Raw genomic sequence first — 25,823 nt, forward strand, 5'->3', positions numbered from 1 at the left:
CACAAAAGGCAAGTGCAAGGGTAATGTTCTTCGTCCAGGCACTCATCATTTTTACATTTTTTAATGTATTCCAGGCTCTGTGTCATAGAGAAAGGCAAAAGAAACGAGAGGCCCATTAAGTCACTTCTCAGCCATCAACATTCTGCTCACAACTAGACCTTATTCAGATTCTTTTTTTAAAAAAAAGCATAATAACAGATTGTCTCACTGTCTCATTTCTATTTTGTTTTATTGTATGTATTTTTGTAAACTGCCTTAAGTTCCCTTTTGAAAATAGGATAGCGGGTAAATAAATTTAGAGTGGAAAAAGAAAACATTTGCATTAAATAGATCAAATATTTATATATATAAATGATGTGATATATTGCCTGTAAAATAAATTTAATTTAAAAGTAAATTTAGAGACTGTAAGATAATACTTTCAGTTACCATGTATAGAACTCTGTAAATGAGATTGATCTGCTATAACTTTAATAATTTCTTTTGTATATAAAATTCTGCTGTGCAGAGTTACAGAATCCTATAGCATCATGTTTTCTCATATAAAGCAAACAAAATGAGGATTCAGACCCAAAATAGCTGTCTTCCCATAGTCACACACTAAATTTTAATATGGTTGCCTTTATTGATGAACACATAAAGATACTGTTTCTCTTTAAGCAGGCTGGAAGAAGAAACGATTTTTTTCCCCTCTAAAGGAACAAGCTAAACTTTAAGGATTACTTTAAGTTTCTAGATTCTTCTAGAGCTGATCAATGGCAGCCCTGCTGAGATAAATATACTCTCCCACCCAGCATTCTGGAGGACACACTCATTTAGATGTGGAAGACCTGGGGTATTGATTGAAGAAAATCAGCCAGATTTCTTCTAAGTCATGCTTAACATGGGAAACAGGAAGAGATGAGTTGGCCCCGTGGCCAGAGGTCACTAAGGTCATTTTACCCAGTCCTTTCAAAAACTTATTACTGAACCCTGACCCCACCAATTCCTCTAAGAGCGCAGGCTGAGAAGAGGGGTCTGCCCTTAATTTGTTTGAACTGTGCAAAGCTTCAGTCATGTGCCTCTAGTGCAGACACAGATCAGAGCAAGAATAGTAGGTATAGCCGTAGTGAGATGCAGCAAAGGTAAGGTGAGCCCTTCCTAGACACCAAACGTGCTTTGTAACCAAACAGCCCCAATAAGTAAGCAGTTTGCAAACCTCCTCTTCCCTTTGTTGTCCAGGTATTCAGAATTATTTTTATCTCAAAGTACACACCAGCAATCAACTTAATTTATTGAGCATCACCGTTGCTCAGCATCTGTTGGGAATCATGGGGGGATATCAGAGATAGATAGGTAGATAGATAGATGATAGAGAGAGAGAGAAAGAAAGAAAATGGAAGAAAGAAGGAAGGAAAAAAGGAAAGAAAGAAAACATAGGCAGGTCAACAGATGACAGAGATGAGAGAGAGAGATAATAGATGAAAGATAGATATAAATAGATAAACGATAGATGATAGATAGATAGACATATGAGAGATAGATGGATAGGAAGGAAGGAAGGAAAGGAGGAAAGAAGAAAGAAAATAAAGATACGTAGGTAGATAGATGAGAGAGAGAGATAATAGACGAATGGCAGATAGATAGATAGATAGATAGATAGATAGATAGAGTGAGCATAACCCAGTCCATTAGGAGAGACAGGAACGGTATATGAAATAATTAGGGGAGATAGCAGACAGCATTACCCTGAGTGCTAATGCGTGTTCTACGAACTCTAATCCCTGGAATGCTCCAGAGCTGTGGGAGAGCCACCAAGTGCACTGGTCAGAAAAGACATCGTGGAGGAGGTGAGAGCTGAGGTTGTTTAAGGTTGTTAAGGTTTGGATGAGCACCAAACAGGGCGTGTGACATTTTAACGCAGCCCCACCCACTAAAACATCAGCTTCAGAAACAGGACCGAGTTCTATGTGCAGGTGCTGTCCTTCCCCTGCTCCCTGTGCTGACTTCACCCTGAGCTCTCTTCACAGGGTTTGACTGGGGTGAGGGGAGGAAAGGAGTGAAGGTCAGAAAGAGCTTTCACCAGCATCACTCACAGCAGCGCATTCTGTTTCAGTGTCTCCAGAGAACAAGCTAGAAACAAACATGGAACCACGGTGGAGTCCCTTCGAGTGGATCGGGGAACAGGGGAGGATGGGAGATGGGGTTGAGCAAGGAGAGGAGGAGCACAAGACCACTGGGAAGCTCTGACCATGAGGTGTCAGGCCACAGAAACGCTGCAGGCTGCAGGACTGAAGCAGGAGCGTGATGAAGACAAACGGTCTTTAAGGAAGACTCCCTGGGCAGCCAGAGGAAGGGAGACAGGAAGATACTGGAAGGGGTGGGGGAGGAACATTTTTAGGAAGAACATTGCACTCGTTCAAACCAGAGAGGGAGAGAAGCCGGATGATGGGGTAGCAGAAACGGAAAAGAAAGATTGAGAGGCTTGAAAAAATTAAATGATACTTAGTGAACATGGGGAGGGCGTGGGTCGGTGGTGAAACAGAGGAGGAGGAAAGAGGAGAGTTTGGGCTTTGTCAAGGACCCTCACAATCCCCTCTGCCTCAGGAATTCTGTAGGGAGGCGTCGGGTAATGGGGTGGAAGCGAGAACTGTGTGGGGGCTTGGGGGAAAGGGTTAGGGTTAGGGTTTGCTTTACTCTACTAGTGCTGGTTGGAAAACCCATAAAACTAGCCACTTTCTCTGGAAATGGTTGCTGTTTTAGTGCTAAGACATTCTTCATGTTATAGCAGCAATACTTTCCCCCTGGACCTCAGTTTGGAGAGGCTATTGCTGAAACATCAAATGACTTTGAATCTGAAAGTATCTGGAATTCTGTGACTTCTCCATGGCATCAATACTGTAGAACACCCACTTCTTGAGAAACCCTGCTCTCTACGCTTCTGAAACATCATCCTTCCACAATTCTATCTGATCTTGCCTTCTTGATCTCATTTTTTGACCCCTTTTCATCATTTCAAGTTTTACTTTTATACGGATGACTCCTGAGTCTGTTTTCCAGCTTCACCCAAGTTCTGGTAGTCTCTTTAGCTAGGCAGTAGAGGCCTCCGTTTGGATGCCCTTCTCTCATATTCGGTCGACACTCTTCTCAGACAGTTCCTGCTGACTCCCTGTTTCCTTCCGGCCAGGTTCCTCATCCCAGCAATACTAATCATCTTATTTTTCCCCGTGGGCCAGGGTGGACATCTTAAGACATCTTCATTGTTTCCTGTCCTTCCTTCCATCATTCCAATCAGTCAGCAGTGTTTATTCTTCCTTCAGCAAGGCTCTCGCTTCCAGGCCTTCAACCTTATTCTGAGAGCCCTTACCCTGTCCCAGAAACTCACCGTCTTATGGCAAGGCAGCAGCCCAGCCCAGCCCAGCTAATGGTACCATTGTGCTGTTGTGGTGACATCTTAGTTGTGTCCTGTCAAAAAAAGGGGCCACATGGAGTCCTGGGTTCTGCTCAGGCCCTTGGGGGTAAAGTGTGGGGTGACGATTATCCCCCTATGGAAACTCTACTTTCTTCTGTTTTATGTATTGGATTTCCATTTGATGAAAGGTATCCACAGCTTTAAAAAGTTTTAAAACCACTGTTAGCTGGAGAAGCATGGATTTTGATTCTCAAAACTCTGACTTAGTGTTTATAACCTTTGACAGGTGGCAATATATATATAATGTGTGTATGTGATATACATATATGTAATGTGTGTGTATGTGATAGTTGACAGGTTGTTTTATTACTTTACATATATATATATGTGTGTGTGTGTGTGTGGCAACCTGGCAAGTGTCATGTATATATGGCAACCTGTCAAATGTCACAAATACTAAGCAGAAGTTTGGGAATATAAGTATGTCATATAAATGAAATATAAAATATATATTACGTTTTATTATATATATGTGTATATATACATATGTATACACACACACACACACACACACACACACTCATGAATATAATACTAGCAATATCCACCTGCAGAATTTTTTTGAGCACACAAACACAATGCCTAGAGCTTATGTCACCTCCTCAGAGAGACTGACTTCTCAATCTGAAATAGCTACATGTCCATTACATCTCAATAAAACAGAATGAATAAATAAATAGCCACATTACCCTCATGTTAAGACTCCATTGGGACTTATCACTACTGATAGTTTCTTATTTTTGTGTTCATTGTCTGTTTTCCCCATTAGGATCCAAAACCCTTGAGGATCGGATCAATTCTCCCTTGTTCAGGGCTGAATCCTCATGACCTAGGACAACCGCTGGCACATAGCACAGGCTCAGAGTAGATTTGTTGCATGAATAGAGAAATCAGTTAATTCAAGGAGCTTAGTAAAAGGTGGGGTTGATTCTTCCCTCTGTTTTCAAAGTCTGCCCCGCATCTAACCTAGCTTGTGTGTTGTTAGACTGGGTCTCCTAAAATACCGATTTAATCATGTTTTTCTCTGCTCCAAACCTCCAAAGATCTCTTATAATAATTCAAGCCTTTTCAGAACCATGACCCTCTTTATTAAATCAACTTTCATGCCAAAATGACACCTTTATTTTTCTCTGTACATACCATGACTTTGCTCATCCTTTGTCCATAATCCTTCCTCCTCCTGGAGAGCCCTTATCCTTCTGCTATGCCTGCACAGACACTGTTATCTTATTAAGCCACGATTCCAATGTATGTTCTGAAGATACCATGTACTTCTGTGAGATATCAGTACTCCAGATCTTCTGGTTCTGTTCTTGTGTTCCTTCCACTACACTAATGTTTGCCAGAATGCGTTCTGAGAAAATCAGGGGTCACATGAGGAAAAAAAAAATCCTAGCCATATAACAGAGTTGAAATAATTTAATTTTGCCTGACTTCTCAGGGCCCTTAAAATGCCCTTATACGTTGTAAATTGACCAAAGTGGGTTATAGAAAGCAGTGTTTTCCAAACTTGATTTACCAGAGAGTCTTGTCTTCAAGGAGCATCTCCCAGCTTTGGCATTCCATGAAATAAACTTTGGAAAGTGCTGTTGTAGTACTATGTGAAATTCACTTCTTTGGCAAAACTGATCCATCTAGAGCACTTTGACCCACCCCTCTCTGAACTGCATAACATTTGTGGTCTATATTATCCATTGGAACCACTGCTCATGTAGCAATTTACCTGTTTTATTTGTATGCCTTATCTCCACAACCTAACTAGAAGCTCTGAGAGGGACTGAGCCTCTCTGGGTCTAGCACGTGAGCTATGCATGGAGCAGATGGTCAAAAAATGCCCACTGAGTAAATGAATGGACTTTTTGACTATTTGCACGTTCTGAGCACATCAGTGATGTTTCCTTGCCAATGGCCTTGAGTGTCTCCCAGTCGTCTCTCCCTTTATATGGCTCCATGGTTTACTAGTTCACATTGAATGGCCGGAGTGGTTTTCATTTTTAGGACAGATATACCATCTTCCATCTGAAATTATTCCCTTACTCTCATTTAAAAAGATTTACCTGTAGTTTATTTCCAAAAGAGGTTATCCCTTCCCACCCCCATCTCCAGCTTCCCATCGCTCTGGGAAACCTGGGTATTTTGCATGAATTCAAAGATACAGACATAAACTTTTTCATCAGCACATGCCAAAGGCTGAGTGGAAGGATTTTTGTCTGTATGGTGCAAGAAATATAATATTTTATTCGTTTCCTGGGATTTTGAAAGCTACAGAATCAATACAAGCCTGATGACATTTTAAAGGGATTTTGGTCGAAGTGTCTTGAAAAGGTTCTGTTTGATCCCATGACTTATGTTGGCACCCAAAGCCATCAAAATTTTAATTGTCCTTGAAATTTTAATATGAGTTTCTAACCAGTGGTCTTTAGGGAACTGGAAGTTCTATCATAAAGGGGATGGAAAATTACTTAGATGTGTAACAGTAAGCCCAGCAGATAGTAATTTAATATTTGTACATTTTGTTGCAGTCTTGCGGCAACATCTACAAGGGCCTCGCTCAGACCGGTGCCTGGGGCTGTTTTGATGAGTTTAATCGAATCTCCATGGAGGTCTTGTCAGTGGTGGCTGTGCAGGTATGGGGGCCAGAACTTGATGGGAGCGCTGTGGTCTTCATGCCAAGCCCTGAGGACTTGTGCATCCTCTTGCGTTTACCCTCTCCTCATCCACTTGCCTCTACCCTTTCCCCTGTTGCACTTCCTGCCCTTTCTTCCACCTGCTAAAATCAGGCCTGGGTGCAGGATATGGGTATCATGCTGGCCCCTACCAAGATGGACCCATTTACTGGCCATGACTTCACACTTCCTCCTCTGTAAAACAGGAAGAAAGAACGCCCATGCACCGGCTCCATAGGGGTAGGGAAGGATCGAAAGAGATGGCAGAGCCCGGCTCCTTAGAAGAGGCACAGACTGGGGAAGTTGTCAGACCAGGACTTGAAATTCAGCTCATCCGTTCCCTCACTGAGCATCCTAGCCAGGCGCTCCACCTCTCTCAGCCTCGTTCACTTAATTATGTACAAAGTGAGGGGGCAGCATGAGTATTGTTGGATGAAGAAAATCAGTTTTTGGGTTAGATTTCCCCTAAGCGTGCCGCTTGTCTTTCAGGTCACCCAGGAAGCGCTTACTAAACACCTACGGCATAGTCAGTGCTGTGCTCAAGGCCAGTGTGAAGGGTCCCCAGCTGAATAGGACACTATTCCTAACTTCAGAAATCTTGAGTTCTTGAGACACTCTTCAATGTTCTAGATGTGATTTGATTTCTGTTATCTTGAAGCCAGGCCTTAAAAAGATGGAGAGGATTTGGATTTGGGTAAGGATCCCATAGACAGTGGGAGCAGCAGAAAGAGGGGGGTAGAAAAAAGTGAACAAACCTTTGCTGAAAGTCTGCTTTGTACCAACTTGCTGATGCTTGTCTGCACTGTTTCTTGGTGAAGCTTCTGAAAGTTGCAGAAACGTAGGTTCTTCTCTTGTTCCCGTGGTTGATACGGGGTCTTCCCTTTCCTTAGGGTTGTTTGATGCAGCAGGAGTAGGTAGAAGAAGTAAGTCAAAGAGCTGCCTGAACACTCTCTCAGCTGAAAACCCTTGACTGGCTTGGTTCACAAGAGCTGACTGTGCTGTCACATTGGCAGCTTGAAATTGGCTACCATGGAAATGGGCAAATCCTACAAATTGGGGCATTTTTTTTTCCTGGAGAGCTGGTTGTTACACGTTTACCAGCACACCTCTGCCTCATGAGAATATGAGGCCGGTGTTGCCAGATCTTTTACATTTTGAGGAGAGGCTGACAGTCCAAATTTTTATTTAAAATCTCTAGATTTCTAAAAGTTGGCAGTTTATTTAATTAAAAACAAAACCTGAGCTGAACAAACAAAACACGTCCACTGACTGCATTCACCTCCAAGTGGTCACCTCACAACTTGGAACCAGGAATGATGCTTCTGTAAAGACTGTTTGAATTTTGTGATATAAGATGTAGAGTAAAAGAAAATAAACCTTTCTTGAAGTACTAATTCTAGGCCTAGAATGGTTCTGAAAATCAAGAGAGAAGCATAAGCTTCTTGCCACAGTGTCTATTGTGGCATCGATAACCCATAATTATTTCTATCCATCTTTATGTCCACCTCTTTCATCTTTGCTTTTATGATTTTCTGCCCCCTCTCCTGGCTGCTTGCCACAGCTTCTGGAGAGCACTTCTTGTTCTCATCAGCTAGGCTGTGCTGTTGTTACTGCCTCACTTAAACCCAGGACCGTTCATCATGAATAGTCACACCTGTAGTGTCCCGATGCAGCACTCAGTGCCTGGGGTTGCTGACGGGCTGTCTCCGTGTGTCCCCACAAGGAGCCCAGGGGAAGAGCAAAAGGTGGGAGCCACAACAAGACAGCAGAGACCTCTTCTTGGGCTCCAGAGATATAAACAAGTTCCACATGGAATTGGGCTTTTAAAAGAAGCAGGTTCTTGTAGAGTGGAGTTAGCCAGACAAGGCAGGGGAGAAGTGGTTATGTGTGTAAGCTCTGAAACCACACTGCCAGTGTTCAGTTCTGGTTCTGCCACTTTACTAGCTGTGTGACCTCGGGCAAGTCCATGTCTCAAGTTCCACATTTGTAGGGAGTTAATAATACTAATACCTACTAGATGCAGTTGTAGTAATTATTAAGTGAGTTAACATATGTAAAGCACTTAAAACAAAGCCCTACACATAGTAGGCACACAATAAATGTTAGTCTCTGTTATGATGGTGATGGTGGTGGTGATGTTTATGGTGGTGGTGATGGTGATAATGATGGTGATGACCATGATGATGGTGGTAATGGTGGTGGTGGTGGTGGTGATGATAATAATGATGGGGATGACCATGATGATGATGATGGTGGTGGTGATGATAATAATGATGGGGATGACCATGATGATGATGATGGGGATGACCATGATGATGATGATCGTGGTGGTGATGATAATAATGATGGGGATGACCATGATGATGATGATGGTGGTGGTGACGATAATAATGATGGGGATGACCATGATGATGATGATGGTGATGATAATAATGATGGGGATGACCATGATGATGATGGTGGTGGTGGTGATGATAATAATGATGGGGATGACCATGATGATGATGGTGGTGGTGGTGATGATAATAATGATGGGGATGACCATGATGATGATGATGGTGGTGGTGATGATAATAATGATGGGGATGACCATGATGATGATGATGGTGGGGGTGGTGGTGATTAAATAATGATGGGGATGACCATGATGATGGTGGTGGTGGTGATGATAATAATGATGGGGATGACCATGATGATGATGGTCGTGGTGGTGATGATAATAATGATGGGGATGACCATGATGATGATGATCGTGGTGGTGATGATCGTGGTGGTGATGATAATAATGATGGAGATGACCATGATGATGATGATGGTGGTGGTGATGATAATAATGATGGGGATGACCATGATGATGATGATGGTGGGGGTGGTGGTGATGTTCATGATTACTATCATTATTACCTGAACCCTGTAGGAAATGGGTTGAAGAAAAGTAGAAGGCTGGAACACACAGGACAGGGAAGAAGGGTCTACTCCCTGGTCTCAGCAGTCTCCCCTGCACTGTTCACTCCTTCTCAGCTGGCCAGGCTCTGGCTATCTTAACAAACTTAACAGTGTCCTAACTGATGAGGCAGTGCCCAACAGCCACTGTCCCCAGTGCATAGTAGACAGATGCTATGAATTTGCCTTACAGTATTTTGAAACTGCCCAACACAAGGTCAGTGGTGAGTTCAAGATTAATTCCCTTTTGCTTCTGGAATTAAATGAAATAAATTCAATCTGGAATTCCCTGATGCTTCCACACTCTCGTCTAGGAATACATCATAGGAAACATTCTCAAGAAAGTGGTCTGACAACAACCTGGGCAAAATCTGAGCTAGTACCATTTAAAATCGTAGACCCATCCAAGGAGAAAATTGCACTAACTATTCACGCTGCAATCCAGGCTGGCATATTGGTGCAGAAGCTGCACCAGCTGTGACAGTTCTACCCGCCCTACCCCTCCTCTCCTGCTTCTCCTCCTCTCCTCTCCTCACATGTCTGTGCCCCTCTTCCCAGTAACTTCTACAAAAGTGAGCATGCCTCAGTATTCTTGGAGGTGGAAATTTTCATGTCTCTGTCAGATTGGTCAAGCAGAATTGCATATCCAATTGGGAAAACTGTGGCAATTCCAAGAACAATTACTCTGTTATTTTTTAAACGTATAAGATACTACATACTTTTTTTGGGAATTTTGCCACTACGATTGCAATCAGCTCCCTAGGCCTTGTGTTATCTGGGCCAGGGGACATGCGCCACTACTCTGTACCTCCAGCCCCTGGTCCCCCTTCACACTGCCTGGTTAGGCGTCCCTGCTACTTTGTCCCTTCCATAGGTACGAGCCCTGGCAGTGGGCTGGGCTGGGGCAGCAAGTGGCTAGAAGCAGCAGAGCAGCTAGCAGGGACTCGGGAGCCCATCATAGCAGTGTTCCAAGTACTCAAGGAGCTGAACAAATGCTAGCATCTCAGAGCCAAGGGAACTCCCATGTAACACCCTTTATATAGGAGTTTAAGGTCTAAAGTAAAAACATAGAAATATTTTTTTAAATGTAAAAAGTGATGAGTGGTTTGTACTTCCTGAAGGCAGCAGACTCCAATCTGCCACTGCAGAGAGAAGCATGGAGTGAGCCAGGCAGGATTTTAATAACGCATGGCATCTGGGGGCAAAGGCTGGAGAAGAGAATGACCCCAGGGGACCACAGAATGAATGGGCCACTTCCCTAGAATGTAGGGGGGCAACATAGAGGGGTGTGGAGAAAAAGCTGAGAGGAGGAGCATAGCCTAGGGCTAGCCGATGACCTCCTTAAAATTTATCACCTGCAGGTAAGATGGGATGACTTTGATACTTCACCACTGTGTCTGATGCAAGGCCCTACCTGGGTGGGTGGGAGGGTATAGGGGCAGAACCATCTGTGATCACTAACTTCCAGTCTTTGGAGGGAAAGATGTCATTCTGAAGATATCCAGTCAAGCCACTGTGGTCAGACAAGCACACGTGGCTTGTGCAGATAGCAGGACTGATCATTTGATATCAGAGCTGGCCTGCAATATAGAGAAGTAAGACCTACACATGCATCTAAAATATAAGGCAGAAAGGAAGTTCCATTCAAGAGGTGCAGTTAAAGGCTGTAGAAACTGAAAGAAAGCGAGCGCATCTAGTCAAGAGGCAGTGGAGGGTCATGAATTGGAATGGGGCATTGTGGTCCAGGGGCAAGGACACTTAATTGGCCACCAGCTGTCCTGAGAATGGACAGTGGAGGGTGCCGGGTGGGGTGGTGGCATCTAGCCCTGTGCTGCTCCAGCGGTGGGCCAGCAGCGTCAGAATCCCCTGGGAACTTATTAGAAACGCAGACTCTCAAACCCACCACAGACCTGCTGTAACAGAGTCTGCATTTTCACAAGACCCGCAGTGGTTCATAGGCACCATGAGGTTGGAGACAAGCTGCCCTGGGTGCAGTATTCTCTACCCTGGTTGCACATTAGAATTGCCTGGCAATTCTGAAAAATAGCAGTGTACAAATGCACAGTCTCCACCCCAAAGATTCTGATTTCATTGGTCTGGGGCAGGACCTAGGCATCACATTTCAAAAAAAACCTTCCTGCATGGTTCTTATGTTCAGCAAACATTGAGAACCAGAGCTGAGAGGGAGACTGTAAAGTAAAGAGAAAATCCTTGAGGACCGTGGAGCTTGGGTTCACACCAAGACCCACAGGATCAAGCCTGGCTGGTCCAGGTGAGTGGGCTGCAGGGACACATCCTCTCCATGGCAGGTGGGGCAGAAGGATCGGAGGACTCAGGCTCCTTGAGAGGTGGAGGGGGGTCAGTCTGCAGGTATGAGTGGAGACACCTGGGCAGAAGCAAGTACAAGTAGAAATCCAAGAATTGACTGGACTGCAGTGGTTCTTGGACTACAGCATGCATCAGAGGCACCCGGAGGGCTTATTAAGAGATGCTTTGTTGGACCACACCCCCAGGATTTCTGATTTGGTCAGTCTGGGCTGGGGCCAAGAATGTGCATGCGAATTTGGTAGGACCCAGGGACACAAGGTGTGGAATGGTGGCCAATTCACTTATATCTTCTTGGCCTCAGTTTCCTCATAGGTGAAATGTTTGGTCCAGATCATGGTTTTCTCAACTTAGGCACTAAGGCTGCCTTCGGCCTGAAAATTCTTTGTTGCAAGGATCTGTCTTGTGCATTTCAGGATGTTTAGCTACATCCGTGGCCTCTACCCACTAGATGCAAGCAGCAACCTCCCCCCTAGTTGTGACAACAAACATGTCTCCATAGGTGGCCAAATGTCCCCTGGGGAGGGCAGGTGCAAAATCACCCCCAGTTGAGGACACTGGTTTCTACATAGCTCTCCATTTTTGTTTGTTTTCTTAATGGGTGGAGAAAGCACCTTTTTTATTTCATGGAAACCTATGTCTCTGAACTGTAACAAACATGATTATTTTCAGAGCAAAGCAGATTTCTCTGAGACGGTATATATTAGCTGAGGAGCTGTGTGTGGCTGGCAGTGCTCCTGCTGGTAGAAGGCCGTGTGGCGAAGTGGCTAAAAGCATACGCTTTGGCCCCAGACTGCCTGATTTTAACGCAGGTTGCCCCACTTACCAACTGTTAGACATCTGGCAGGTTTCATTTTTCTTTTAACCTTTTATTTTGAATTTATTTTAGAATTGTAGGAAATCATAGAAAACCAATTACAGAAAAGTTGCAAAATAGTATAGAGTTCCCTCATGCCTCCCCTAATGCCTGCATCTTCCAGGACTGTAGCACAGTCTTCACTGCCTTCAGCCTCAGTCTCCCCATCTATGAAATGAGGATCCACCCATCTCATACAGCTGTTGAAAGGACTGAATGGGTTAATTCACATAAAATTCTCAGAAAAGCGCCTGATACATATCAGGTGCTCAGTAAACGGCAGTTATTATTTCTTTATTGTTCCCCATGGCGAAAGTGATGAGTCTTTAGTGGGGAAACGGACCCCCACGAGTGAGGAGTGTACCTGGCACCTTAGATGCAGTCCGTAGCTACCTGTGTGTGCACCTCCACCTGGCTGGGCTGCGGTTCACCTGCTTGTACCCTCCCCCCACCCCACCGCCTCCTGGAGGACCTCCGGACTTTACCAGGCCCCCTGCACCCCGGGCACCGTTACAGTCCAGTGCTTGTTCCGTGGACCTCGGCTGCTTCTAAGGCAGCAAGGAAATGCCAGGCAGACGGCCTCCTGTCCTGCGTGAGCCGGGCCGTCAGAGGCTGCTGTCAGCACTGAGGCTCCAGCCTTAACTGCCTCCTCGAGTCTGTCCAACACTCTTCCTCAAGAGCCCCCGCAGAATTTTGCTCAAAAGCACGGATGCCGCAAGTCCTACAGTGCCTCACAGATTCTCGCTGAGCGTGAGGTGTCTGGGCCTCGGGGTGCAGGAGAGAGTGCTGAGTCACAGCGAATGGCAGAAAGGGTCCGGGCTCTGGCCTTAGCCCAAAGGTGTCAGAGCCATTTGCAAGGAGTAATGAAAGTCCCTTCCCCACTCCGCCACAAGGGGAGAGCTCTGTGTATTTTACAGGTGGCAGGACCGGGGCGGAAGGAGAGACCCCAGCCTTCCCCACTCGCAGGCCTCGTGGGGTGATGAGGGTGGCGAGAGGCCCCATGGCCCAGCATGCTACGAGTGCCACGGGAACCAGCAGAGCCCAAGCTGTTTGGCCAGCGTGCTGGGTGCTGGAGGCTGCCTCTGCCAGGACACACTGACATGCTGTGCGTGGAAAAGACGTTTCAGCCTCCAGCTAACTGCTGTGAGCTCAGACGCATTCTGTCATCAGAGCTTCACTTGGGAAAGCAGCTGAATCCCAACTGTGGACCCGCCAGGCGTTCTGGCAGATACCGCCCTTCCAGGCACTGGAGAGAGCCTTGCCCATGGTGGATGGTCCAGCTGCCTTCAGGCTCTCTTCCTCTCTCTCTCCTTCTCTCTCTCTGTCTCTGTCTGTCTGTGTGTCTGTCTCTCTGGTCCAGCTGTCTCTCTGTCTCTGTCTCTCTTTTAAAAGTGTTCCAGCTTTAATTCTCTCTGTCTCTGTTTCTGTCTGTCTGTCTCTCTCTTTCTTTTGTTTATGGTCCAGCTGTCTCTCTCTCCCTCCCTCTCCTTCTCTGTCTCTCTGTCTCTCTCTGTCTCTGTCTCTCTCTGGTACGTGGTCCAGCTGGCTCTCTGTCTCTCTCGTTTAAGATCCAACTGTTCCTCTCTCCTTCTCTCTTATATACACTCCAGCTGTTTTTCTCTGTGCTTCTCTCTCTCTCTCTCTCTCTGTCTTTCTGTCTCTCTCTCTCACTCACACACACACACACACACACACACACACACACACATATCCCTGCAGCCCAACTCCACGGAACCCCTGACTATTCTAAACACCGTGAGCACAGCTGATATGCACGAGCCTCATTCAAACCGTTGCGCCGGCCCCAGCTTCCCGGCTTTGCTCTCAAGAGCCCTGAGAGGCTAGAAATACTCAGAGACATCCCAGGCCTGGCTAGACAAGTGAGCCCCTTTTGTCCTCCCTCCTTCTGTTGCTGATCATTATCACACACGCTTTTCCAAAGCACCAGGTGTTCATTTCTGTCTCTCCTTCCACTGCTACAAGTATGATCTAGAATCTAGGTCTAACCAGGTCAACCTTCAGCTTATTAAATCCCCTCCGGCTCCAGACCACATTTAAGGAAAAGTCTAATCTCTTTAGAAAGGCATGAATAGCCCCTGGGGACCTGACCCAGCCTCCCTTTGCTTTGTCCTCCCCTCCTCACCATACGCTCCATCCCTACCGGAGTCGCCTGTGTTTTCCAGGTCTGTTCAAGAGATGTAGACAGGGGAGTAGCCGAGAGGGTTAGATCCAGATGAGGGCACACTGCAGTGATGGCGGCGGTCACATCAAGAGTTCCCATGTTAGCTGCTATTTTTGAGCGTTTTCTGTGTGCTAAACTCCTTGCAGACTTTATTTCATTTACTCCTTAGAACAAGCCTAGGGGGTAGGTCCTAGCGTTCTCTCCATCGTGTAGCAACTAAGAGCCCAGGCTCCGGAATCCACGTGCCTGGATTCAGAGGCAGACGCCAGCACTTAGCAGCCGTGTAGGGCTCAGCAAACTACTCCACCTCTGGGTGCTTACAGTTCTTTATGGAGAAAGGGGACGATGGTACTAAAGAGCCCCCGCTCAGAGCATCCTGGTGAGGGTCACATGACGTAATACAGAACAGTGCTCAAGACAGCGGTCAGTGTGGAGAGGACTGGCGGTCAGAGTTGTCTGCTGTTCACCCCCAGCCTCTTAGGCACCATGTGATAAGCGTGGATATGGGGATACGGGGGGGGGCCAGATTTCTCGTGGACATGCACCCAGTGCCCATCGGTAGAGAGCCCAGGGCGCAGCCGCCAGTCCTGTCCTTCCGTGAAGGGCGGCCCAGAGCAAGTGTTTGTGTTGTGTGACCACAGGGTCCCAGCCTTAGCTACCACTCCGCCTCTGGTACGCAGAGGGAGCATTTTCCGATGACTTGTTCACCAGGTAAAAAGCATTCAAGATGCAATTCGAGATAAGAAGCAGCGGTTCAGCTTCCTTGGAGAGGAGGTTAGCCTGAACCCTTCTGTGGGCATCTTCATCACCATGAACCCAGGCTACGCCGGCCGCACGGAGCTGCCGGAAAACCTCAAGGCTCTGTTCAGGTGAGCGTCTACTCTGCCCCGTGCAAGGGCCCCAGAGAGAAGCTTCTTTTATTTTTTCCACTGAAAATATATGACATATATATTAAAAGAAATGTGGAACATATAAAAAGGTAGATTTTACAAAACCACGTTTAATGCCATCACCAGTAAAATTTTTTGCTTAATTGTGTTCTTTTCTTTACAGGCATATAAAGTCATGCATTTGTAGTCTACGTGTGTGGTCTACACACAGTTTTGTATTGTTTTGTTTTTTCATTTCATAGTCTATCATAATCCTATCACAAATGGTTTCTTCTTCTGTTAGGTATTCTTAAGAAATCTCATTTCATGACTGCGTTTTATTCTATCAAATGCATGGTCCGCAATGTAGTTAACTAGTCTACAGTAGTTAAATATAAGTTAAAATAAATTTATTCATCATGGTATAATATACATAAGTATTTTTTTTGTATGCATGATTATTTTCTTTGGCTAGCTTCCCAGGAATGGAATCACTGAATTAACAGGGAGGAACATTTTTAAGGCTCTTGATACACATTACCAAATTGCTTTCTACAAAGAGCTGTGGTGAATGACCCTCTCACAGGTGATACATGATAGCACCTCTTTTATTTTACCTTTGCCACCAGTGGATATTGCCACGCTTTTAAATCTTCTTTATTGAGATAAGAAAACACAAAAGCATTTCCTAGCAGGGGCTGGAGTCTTCGTTCTTTTTTCAGAAAAGAGAAGTCAGCCCAACAAAGAGAAAGCTGAAAGATCCTTCATGGCTTCTGATTGTCTGTCTACTGAACTGGTACCCGAGAGAGAGAGGCCGTGAGAGCGAAAACAAAGCTGTCTGTCTCGTCTTTGGACTGAGACCCAGCGCTCTCTGTTGGGGACATGGAGGCCCAGGAGGCCACTGGAAAGCTCCCTGTGTCCTTCAGTCCCTCACTTTCACTGCTCCAGGGGTGGGGCGGTACCTCCTCCTTTAGGCAGGTCCCCTCCTTAACCAAGAATGTCAGCAGGCTGTGGGAACTGGTGCCACAGAGTACTGCAGATGCATATTTAACCTTATTTTAGGTTACAAATTAATTTTGAGAATCTAAGTATTTGCTTGCTCCTTTGAATTTGAATGCAATTTAAAATAATATAAAGGAAAAATGTACTTGAATGATATGTTTTTGAAAATTTTATATCAGTGTAGGGAAAATGCAGTTAAAGAAATATAACAACTTTAGTCTCCTATCACATACCTAATGAATTAATTTTAAAATTAACTAATTTTAAAATAAAATGTTTCTAGACCTAGAGGGGAAAAAAATCACAATAAAGCCTTATATATAGACAAAAATTCCCTTCTGTATTCTCATATTTGCCATTTTGTGGCAAAGTGGGGTTCATAGGTGCCTACTTCAGACCTCAGCATTAGGTATTGACATTTGTATGCAAATAAGCATAGAATAAGTTTGATCATCTAGACTTGGAGGAGACAAGTTTTGAGGAGGAGAAATAGATTCTCATTTTCTTGCAGATAACAAGAGAGACTCTATTCCTCAACCTTAGCCCCTAATCTATGATAGAAGATCACTAATTAGTAATCTGCTAATTACTGAGGCTTTACTAATCTGTGCCTTGTATAAGGCACACTGGACCCAAGTTACAAGACTTGCATTGTAGCCCCACCTCTGTCCGCATCTGCTCACATCATCCATCACCTTGAGCAAGAGAGTTTACTCCCTTTATCCTTACTAACTCATCTTAACATTGAAAGTCTTCAATGAAATAATTGCTAAGGTCTCAGTTTTCACACTCACACATGCCTCCGTCCGTGATCTCAGCCAGTGTCTCTTGTCTTACAAGCTCCCCTCCACTGCATGGTTGGGACTGTCTCAGCCCTCTGTCTCCCTTACACAGGCCTTGCGCGATGGTCGTTCCAGACTTTGAGTTGATCTGTGAAATCATGCTTGTGGCAGAAGGATTCATTGAAGCACGGTTACTAGCCAGGAAGTTCATCACCCTTTACGAGTTGTGCAAAGAGCTTCTCTCCAAACAGGTACAATCCCTGGTTAGACCAGGCGACCGGTTGCGTGTGATTGTCCCAGCTCTGGACGGGTTCTGGGGCCAGTGTGTTAGGGAAACATTAGAACCTTCTCATAGAGAGTCACTGTGCCCATAAGCATATTAAATGCTCTAGAATCATCTATAATAAAGATTCATGTTCATTTTCTTAGCCCAGCATTAAAAAAAAAACGGTTTGGCCACAGAACTCCCCTTTTTTATAGAATACTTAGCAGCACCTCATAGATGACCAATGTCCCATGAGAAACATTGCAGTGGCGAATGAAAGCCCTTGGAGGGAGTGGTCTGTACCTGAAGGAACGAGAGATGGGAGGAAGGTTGGGGAGAGGGAGTCAGGCATTAAGCAGTACCACGCTGCTCATTGCTGCTGGTCCTTAAGTGTGGCTTCTGCCCAGGGCTGGTCCCCTCCCAAGAAGAGACCTTACAACATGACCCAGAGCCTCCAAGGTTTATGCCTTAGATGGAGAATATCTTGGTGTCACGGACAGCCAATCAAGCTTCCTAGGCGTTCCCAATGAGTTTCTCTTTCCTTTGGGGTGTTTACTTGGATCACCTTTGCTGCCACAAAGTGAGCTCTCTCAGTCCTGTGACATCTGTCCAAAATGGATTTAGGGGAAAAAAAAAAAAAAAAGCCACCTGCCCTGTTTTCTCAACACTTCCCAGGCCCTGGCTCACTGCATCCTCTCTGTCGGTCCTCAGCCACCATTGGCTGCAGCCCACTGACTCGCTTTCCCGTCTCGATCCCAGACTTCTCTGTTGAGCTCAAAGCCTGTATATTCAGTGGTCTATGCCACAGGTCCCCTGATTGTCTAAAATGTACCTCCAGCTCAGTATCTAAAGCCAGTGGTCCTGCCAGCTCCACCGCAGGCCCACTGCTGCATTCAGGGCTTCAGGAGAACAGTCGCTTACTCACTTGCTGATTCTGGAAGCCTGGAGTTATCCTTGACACCTTCCTCTTCCTCAGCCCCACATCTAATCATGAACGAACGGCTGTTCTTTCTACCCTGTGGATATTTCTCAAATACTTCTTATTTTCTTTCTACCACTTTTGTTGCAAGCACCCATGTCTCTTGCTTCGAAGTTGCTCTCTACTAGCTTCTCTACCTCTACTCTAGTCCTTCATGTCTATTCTTTAGCCACCAGCTGGAGGGGTCATTTAAAAATGGTCCTCACTGTACTTAGGATAAAGACCAGCGTCCTTATCACTGTCTGCAAAGGACCACGTGCGGCCCTGTCTCCTGCCTCTTCCGAGGCGCCAGGTCACAGCCCTCCCCGGGGTGTGCTCCTGCACCTACGCTGCTCTTTGAGTTCAGTGTACGATGAAGGCGAAGGACACGGTGGGTGCGCCTGGGCTAAGGATCAGACTTCTCTGAAGAAACGATATCAAGGAAGACCTGAGGGGACTTCCCTGGAGGCACAGTGGTTAAGAATCTGCCTGCCAGTGCAGGGGACACGGGTTCGAGCCCTGGTCCGAGAAGATCCCACATGCCGCGGAGCAACTAAGCCCGTGAGCCACAACTACTGAGCCTGTGCTCTAGAGCCCGTGAGCCTCAACTACTGAGCCTGTGCTCTAGAGCCCCAGAGCCGCAACTACTGAGCCCACGTGCCACAACTACTGAAGCCTGCGCGCCTAGAGCCCGTGCTCTGCAACAAGAGAAGCCACCACAATGAGAAGCCCACACACCACAACGAAGAGTAGCCCCCACTCGCCTCAACTAGAGAAAGCCCAAGTGTAGCAATGAAGACCCAGTGCAGCCAAAAATAAATAAATAAATAAATAAAAAGTTGAAAGAAAAGGAAGACCTGGGATCCAGTCAAGCACAGATGAGGAAGAAGTGCAGTCAAAGCCAGAAGGAGCGGGATGTCCCCAGCCTCAGGAGTGGGGTCCTGAGTCAGTTTTATGTTTCCGCATTCCCTGCACACTGAATTGTCCTCTGTAGCATGCATCACAGCTCTAATTAAATAACGACCTGCTGTGAAGCAAGTAGCAGAGCTGGGACCTGAACCGAGGTCTGTCTGAGCTCAGAGTCTGTGCTCTGAACTGCACGCTGCACCCCTTCCTCACCACTCCACTCCGAGCCCTGGTGTCAGCAGTATGCTCCACCCTCCCACGAGCCTACTCTCAGAACTTGTGACTTCTGGGTTCCTCCTTTGACAAAAATTTTAAGGAACTTTTTTTTTCTCCTTTTCTCAGAGTTTGAAGGCCTCTTTGAGGCAAGTACGCTCAACCTTCGGCCATCTCTGAGAACTAACACATCTCCCTCCTTGACAACCCTTCCACCCTCTGAATGTTCAAGGAGTAGCCAGATAGGTTTGGAAGTGGTCTGTTTAACCTCCCTGACCCCCAGCCCCCCATATGCTCTGTGTCTGCTTTGTCGTCGTAACAGCCAGAAAAGTAACTAATGTCAGACCAGGAACTAGGATCCTGGATCATGATCTACTATGTCGTTAATCTTTTCCTTTGCCTCTGCCTTGGCCTCAGAAGTGACCTAGTACTGGTGTGCTATCTAATTCTGCAGACACTAGCCCGAGCCCGTTTGGTTGTGCATCCCAGCAGCTCTGGTCTAACCCTGCTGCCTTCCCGCAGGATCACTATGACTGGGGCCTGAGGGCCATCAAGTCTGTGCTGGTGGTGGCGGGATCCCTGAAGCGAGGAGATCCTGACCGGCCCGAGGACCAGGTCCTGATGCGCTGCCTGCGAGACTTCAACGTCCCCAAGATTGTGACAGACGACATACCCGTGTTCATGGGCCTGATCGGGGACCTGTTTCCTGCCCTGAATGTCCCTCGGAGGAGAGACCTCGACTTCGAAGCTTTGGTTAGGAAGGCTGTGGTGGAGCTGGAGCTCCAGGCTGAGGACAACTTTGTGCTCAAGGTACAGGGTTTTCCCTCCCGACATTTTTTTGTCTCTTAATTCTTTTCTTGGACAATGGATTACACTTCATCCTTAATCCAAAGTGTAGCTTTAGAGGTACAGATACTTATCGACTTTGCGATAACTCAGTTCATCTCAGTAGCTCTTTATTGGGACATCCACAGTGTGGAATGTGTGGTGAGGAATGCAAAAGAAGGACAAAGCCCCTACCGTCAGGGGGTTCACATTCTCATGGGAGGAGTGAGACAGGGGCTTTGCTATAGCACGTGTTCCTTTCATGTGAATTACTTCATGCACCATTATACAGGAATGACAGTCAGGTAAAGTGGAAGCTGTGTTGGTTCATGTGCATTTTTCTGATCTTGAAAATGCTTTGAAGTGATCAGGGGCAAGCTTTACACAATTAAAGAAAAACCTGAGGGTGGTAGATAGAATAATTCCTCCCCCTACCCCGCCAAAGATGTCCACATCCTAATCCCCAGAATCTGTGAACGTGTTACATTACGTGGCAAGGGGGGATTAAGGTCGCAGATGGCGTTAAGGTTGCTAATCAGCTGACCCGGCTGTGGGCAGATGATCCGGGTTTATCCAGGTGGCCCAGTAGAATCACGACGGTCTTTCTCAGTGAGAGAGGGAGACAGAGAGTGTCAGTGACCCCACGGAGGAAGGCTCAACCAGCCACTGCTGGTTTTGAGGGTGGAGGACGGGGCCGTGAGCCAGGGAGTGTGGGCAGCCCCTAGACGCTAGAAAAGGCAAGAGAACCGACCCCCCCCCCCCCACACACACACACAGCTTTCAGAAGGAATCAGCCCTCAACACCTTGATTGGAGCCCAATAAGACTTCTGACCACCCAAACTGTAAGATAATAAATTTGTGTCATTTTAAGACATTAAGTCTGCAGTAATTTGTTACAGCCATAGAAAATGAATACATTTAGCAATAGACATAGACTTTAAGAAAGAAAACCTGAAACTTTAGTGCAAGTATAGCTAGTCTCATGGCTGTAGGAACCATGGAGGTTTGTGCTGTTTTCTGGGGAGGCTCAGGGTGGGTGAAGTCACTTCCTCATGTGTTTAAACAGTGGATTAGTGAAGAAGGCTCCATCTACATCTGATCTTTAGTTCTTTATTAGAAATTCATACAACCATGATCTACCTCTTGAAAAAAGAAGCACAGGCCCCCAGATTTAAGGTTTCAGAGGATAAACGGACATGAGGTAGGTTGCAAATGCTCTAGTGACTTCCCTGTGCTAGTGTTTTTATTGGGATTAGGATGCACTGTTGAGCTTTGAGGGCTTTGGATACAACATTCTGTACATTTTGAGTGGGCTGCGCAATCTTGTTTTTCCATGAGTCTGTTTGCAGAAGGTAACATTTTTAGGATGTATCAATGTTGTTACAGTAGAAGTGCCTGCACACAAATAACTAAACCTGGAAGGAGGATGTGACAGGTGCCACAAGAGAGGGTTGTGGAATACAGGGATAAGGACAGAATTTTTTTTTCCTGTACTATTACTTCTCCAGGATATGCCACCAAGCTGCTTCACAGGAGAGAAAGTGCTCCCCCTTGAGGAACTTACAGACTGGGGGCTGGTTCGTTCTCCACTCCAGGTGGGGTTTCTAGCACACAGTACTTGCATTGGTTGAGATTAAGCTCTGGCTACAGATAAACAGAACTGGTGTCTGCTTTCATTTCTGAGATTACATTTTACAGAAGAAAGCAAAGCATCACCTGGTCCTTTGCAGCTGTGATTGGTTTTGCCCATGGAGCAATCCCCACTCCCAACCTCTCTTCTCTCAATTTTGGTAGATAGACTTTTTAAAAGTAGAGATGGGCAGGAAGGCCTCCCAGATAGAGGGAAGAGGGTCAGCCAAGGGTAGACAGGGAGACATAGAGATTGTACAAGCCACAGCAAGAAGTCCAGTGTGGCTAGAGAAAAAGGTATTGGGGTGGGGGAGGGGGAGGGAGCAATAGGACCTGAAAGATAATAGGTGGCCGTGTTATAGAGGGCTTTGGATGCCAGATGAGGGGTTTCCTCTGAAAGGCTCTGATCCTGAGGGGCACCCTCACCCCAGAGATGAGTTAATCCGATGAGGCTCCTAGGATGCAGGCCCTGAGGCTGACATCTTAGAATCAGGACAGTCCACATCTTCCCAGCCTCTCTGAGAGTCTGCTAAGGCATACGACCCTCCTTCCCCATTTTCTGCACTTTTTTCTGCTCAGAATCTCACTCTTTCTTTCTATTTATTTGTCAGTTGCCCCACATTGTTTCCTTCTTTTTCTTCCCTTCTTTTCATAACCACTTTCTGCTCCTCTGATAAGACAGATGCCATCTACTAAAGGTTCTTGCAGTAGATGATGTTTTCTACCCACTTTTCATTTACACTGTCCACTTGAACTGTTTTCTTTGAAATATAGTTGATTTACAATGTTGTCTAATTTCTGCTGTATAGCACAGTACACTTGAACTTTTTAAAGTTAATTCATCAAAAACCTCTAGGGAAGCTCTGGTTTGAGAAGGCATCCTGCAATCTTTTGAAAGTGATAATATAGGGCTTCCCTGGTGGCACAGTGGTTGAGAATCCGCCTGCCAATGCAGGGGACACGGGTTCGAACCCTGGTCTGGGAAGATCCCACAGGCCGCGGAGCGGCTGGGCCCGTGAGCCATAATTACTGAGCCTGCGCGTCTGGAGCCTGTGCTCCGCAACAAGAGAGGCCGCGATAGTGAGAGGCCCGTGCACCGCGATGAAGAGTGGCCCCCGCTTGCCACAACTAGAGAAAGCCCTCGCACAGAAACGAAGACCCAACACAGCCATAAATAAATAAATAAAAATTAAAAAAAAAAAAGATATCTTATTAAAAAAAAAAGTGATAATATAACTTAAAAAAAAAAAAGGAATAAGCCCATAGAAGTGTGAAAACTGGGAAGGGGATATAAGAATAAATTTCTGGAAAGATGGGAAGAGGATGAAAGCAGGTTGACAGATCAAACAGAGCAGGGGGGCTGCAGGCTCAAATATGCTTAGAAAGGGCTTCAGGGGATGAGGAGCCAGGAGGCGGCCAGTCTGCCAAGCAGAACCGTGGAGAAGCTCAGGGCTTGGAGTAGGCAGTGAAGGAGGGCAGGGATGGGGAAGAGGACTGAGAACATGGGGGGGGCACATTAAGCCGGTTGGGGAGGGCCTTAAGTCTGTTTACCCAGTCATTTTACCACTTGGCTCCCCACACTCTTCTCCAGCCCCCCCTTCTAGGCCCAGGTTCCCAAGAATGCGGACCATGCACAGCCAAGCGTGTAACTGCAGCCAAAAAGAAAAGTCTAAGGGAATTTAATAAACTCTTTAGGAGGGAAACTATGACTGCTCTAAGGGTTTGAAGCCCATACATTCTGTTTGGGCTCCTCGGCCTGAAGGCCAGCACCTGCTCACTCACCCACAAGTAGAAGAATAAAGACTAAGGCCAAGATCTGACCGGGAGCACAGACCTCCCTCTCAGTCCTCCCTGCCTGGAAGGAGACCCGCATATCAAGCCGCAGACAGCACCCACCCCAGCCTCCTAGAAAACACAGTGCAGCTCTCCGTTTAAACCTGAGGCTCACCAAATACTGGAGGCAACCAACAACACAAGAGACAGACAGACCGACAGACACCCACACACAAACGCACCTACACACGCAGCAACTGACTCCAGGGGAAGTTAGGAAGAGAACGTTTTAAAGTCCTAATTAGTATCCTTAAAGAAAATAAAGAAAACGAGATCCATGAAACAAGAATGAGATGCTATCAAAAAATTAAAAGAACTATTGGAGAATTGTAAAGAGCTCTTTGAAATGTAAAATTGAATCACTGATAACACACAAAATTCAATGAGAGGATTGGAAGGTAAAGTCAAGGAAATCTCCCAGGATGAAACTATATATATATGTATGTATGTATATAACAAAGCATAATATATATAATATACACACAAAGAGAGACAGATAGTGTGAGAGTCAAGGTGACACATAGAGGATTGATCTAGGTTACGTAACGTGTTGCCAATGGGAATTCTAGAAAGAGAGCACTTGCAGAACTGGACAAACATGTGTCCAGATTGGATGGGCTCAGTCAGTACTGAACAGAGTGGATTTCAATGGACTTATACCAGGACACGTCATAATGGAATTTCAGAAGTCATGGGTCACCAGAAAAAAATAAAAGTTTCCTGGCTGGGTGACAGATTGAGAAGGTGGTACAGGTGACCCAGGAAGGAATGAAATTCAGGATGACATCAGAACCTCTCATCAGCAATATCAGATAGTAGAGGACAAGGAAACCATTCCTTCAAAGTTCTGGGGGGAAATGATCTCAAAACTAATTACGTACCAAATTATCATTCAGGATATTTTCAGAGAGTTACAAATTTTACTATGCATGCATCCTATTTGATTAAGTTACTTGAGGACATACTATAGCAAAATGAGGATGAAAAACAAGAAAAATATCATGGGATTCAAAAATTTAAGAATCAAATAAAGGAAGTCCTTGAATTATAGCCGTTAGCAGACCTAGAAAGCAGTCAGTCCAAATCAAGTCAGGAAGTCCATGGTCTCTAAGAAAAAGGACCTGAAAAGTAGATGTATTCAAAGGAAGAATAGACAAACAAGGTGAAATGTCTCATGTGTTTTATTGAAATTCTCACTTATGAGAACTAAGGCATATGTCTGTCTTAACAAAGAAAAAGGAAAGCAATTAAAAACACGAAGAGAAGAAGGTTTTTTTTAAAGTAAGTGTGAAGCTGATATTGATCAATATATATAGAGTGTAAGAAAAGAGTATCTATTTGACCTTGAATTGATGCTCAGAACATCCTCTGTCAAGTCATGACACGAGGCCCACAGAGAACGTGATGTGTTCCAGGCAACTGCTTTCTTCTGTAGTGAAAAATATCTACAATTGTAAAAATCTAAGCTGCTATTTGTCGTCAACTCTTAGAATCATGGAAAATAGAGAAGGTCTAAATCTAAGTATGAAACAGAATGTAAATATTATCAAACATGGTAATGTAAGAGTATAATGTGTCTGGCAGAAGATAGGAGATGGAAGAGAGAAGAAAAGGTAAAAGGAAGGATAGAGATACATATATATTTACCTTACAAAAGGTACTGTCAAAAGTTGATGGATTAATCACAGTCAGAGTAGAAATAACCCACTCATCAGTTGATAAATGGACAAACAAAATGTGGTATATCTATGTAATGGAATTTCATTCAGCTGTAAAGAGGAATGAAGTACTGGTACCTGCTACAGCATAGATGAGCCTTGAAAACATTGTTAAGTGAAAGAGGTCATTCACAAAATATCACATGTTCTTTGAATCTGTTTTTCTGAAATGCCCAGAATAGTCAAATTTATAGAGGCAGAATGTGTATCAGGGGCTGCACAGGGATGAATTAGGGGTAGGGATGGGGAGTGACTACTGATGGGTCTGGTTTTTCCTTTTGGGCTGATGAAAATGTTCTAAAATTGGATAGTGGTGATGGTTGTATAATCCTGTGAATATGCTAAAAGCCACTGGAAAAAGGTGAATTTTATGGTATGTGAATTATGTCTCAATACAGC

The 25,823-nt window shown here is 45.4% G+C and overlaps 1 protein-coding gene across 1 annotated transcript in view; it reads left to right on the forward strand.

Annotated features, from left to right (window-relative positions):
• DNAH9 (dynein axonemal heavy chain 9) overlaps nt 1–25,823 on the forward strand; it is a 303,311-nt gene that overhangs the window by 110,714 nt on the left and 166,774 nt on the right. The window contains exons 28-31 of the mRNA XM_068529609.1: nt 5,974–6,078; nt 15,135–15,292; nt 17,189–17,327; nt 19,941–20,228. Of these exons, the coding sequence (XP_068385710.1) occupies nt 5,974–6,078; nt 15,135–15,292; nt 17,189–17,327; nt 19,941–20,228 (690 nt within the window). The remainder of the gene's footprint in view (nt 1–5,973; nt 6,079–15,134; nt 15,293–17,188; nt 17,328–19,940; nt 20,229–25,823) is intronic.

The sequence above is a fragment of the Eschrichtius robustus genome, chromosome 20 (genome assembly GCF_028021215.1).
Source record: "Eschrichtius robustus isolate mEscRob2 chromosome 20, mEscRob2.pri, whole genome shotgun sequence".
Lineage (NCBI taxonomy): Eukaryota > Metazoa > Chordata > Mammalia > Artiodactyla > Eschrichtiidae > Eschrichtius > Eschrichtius robustus.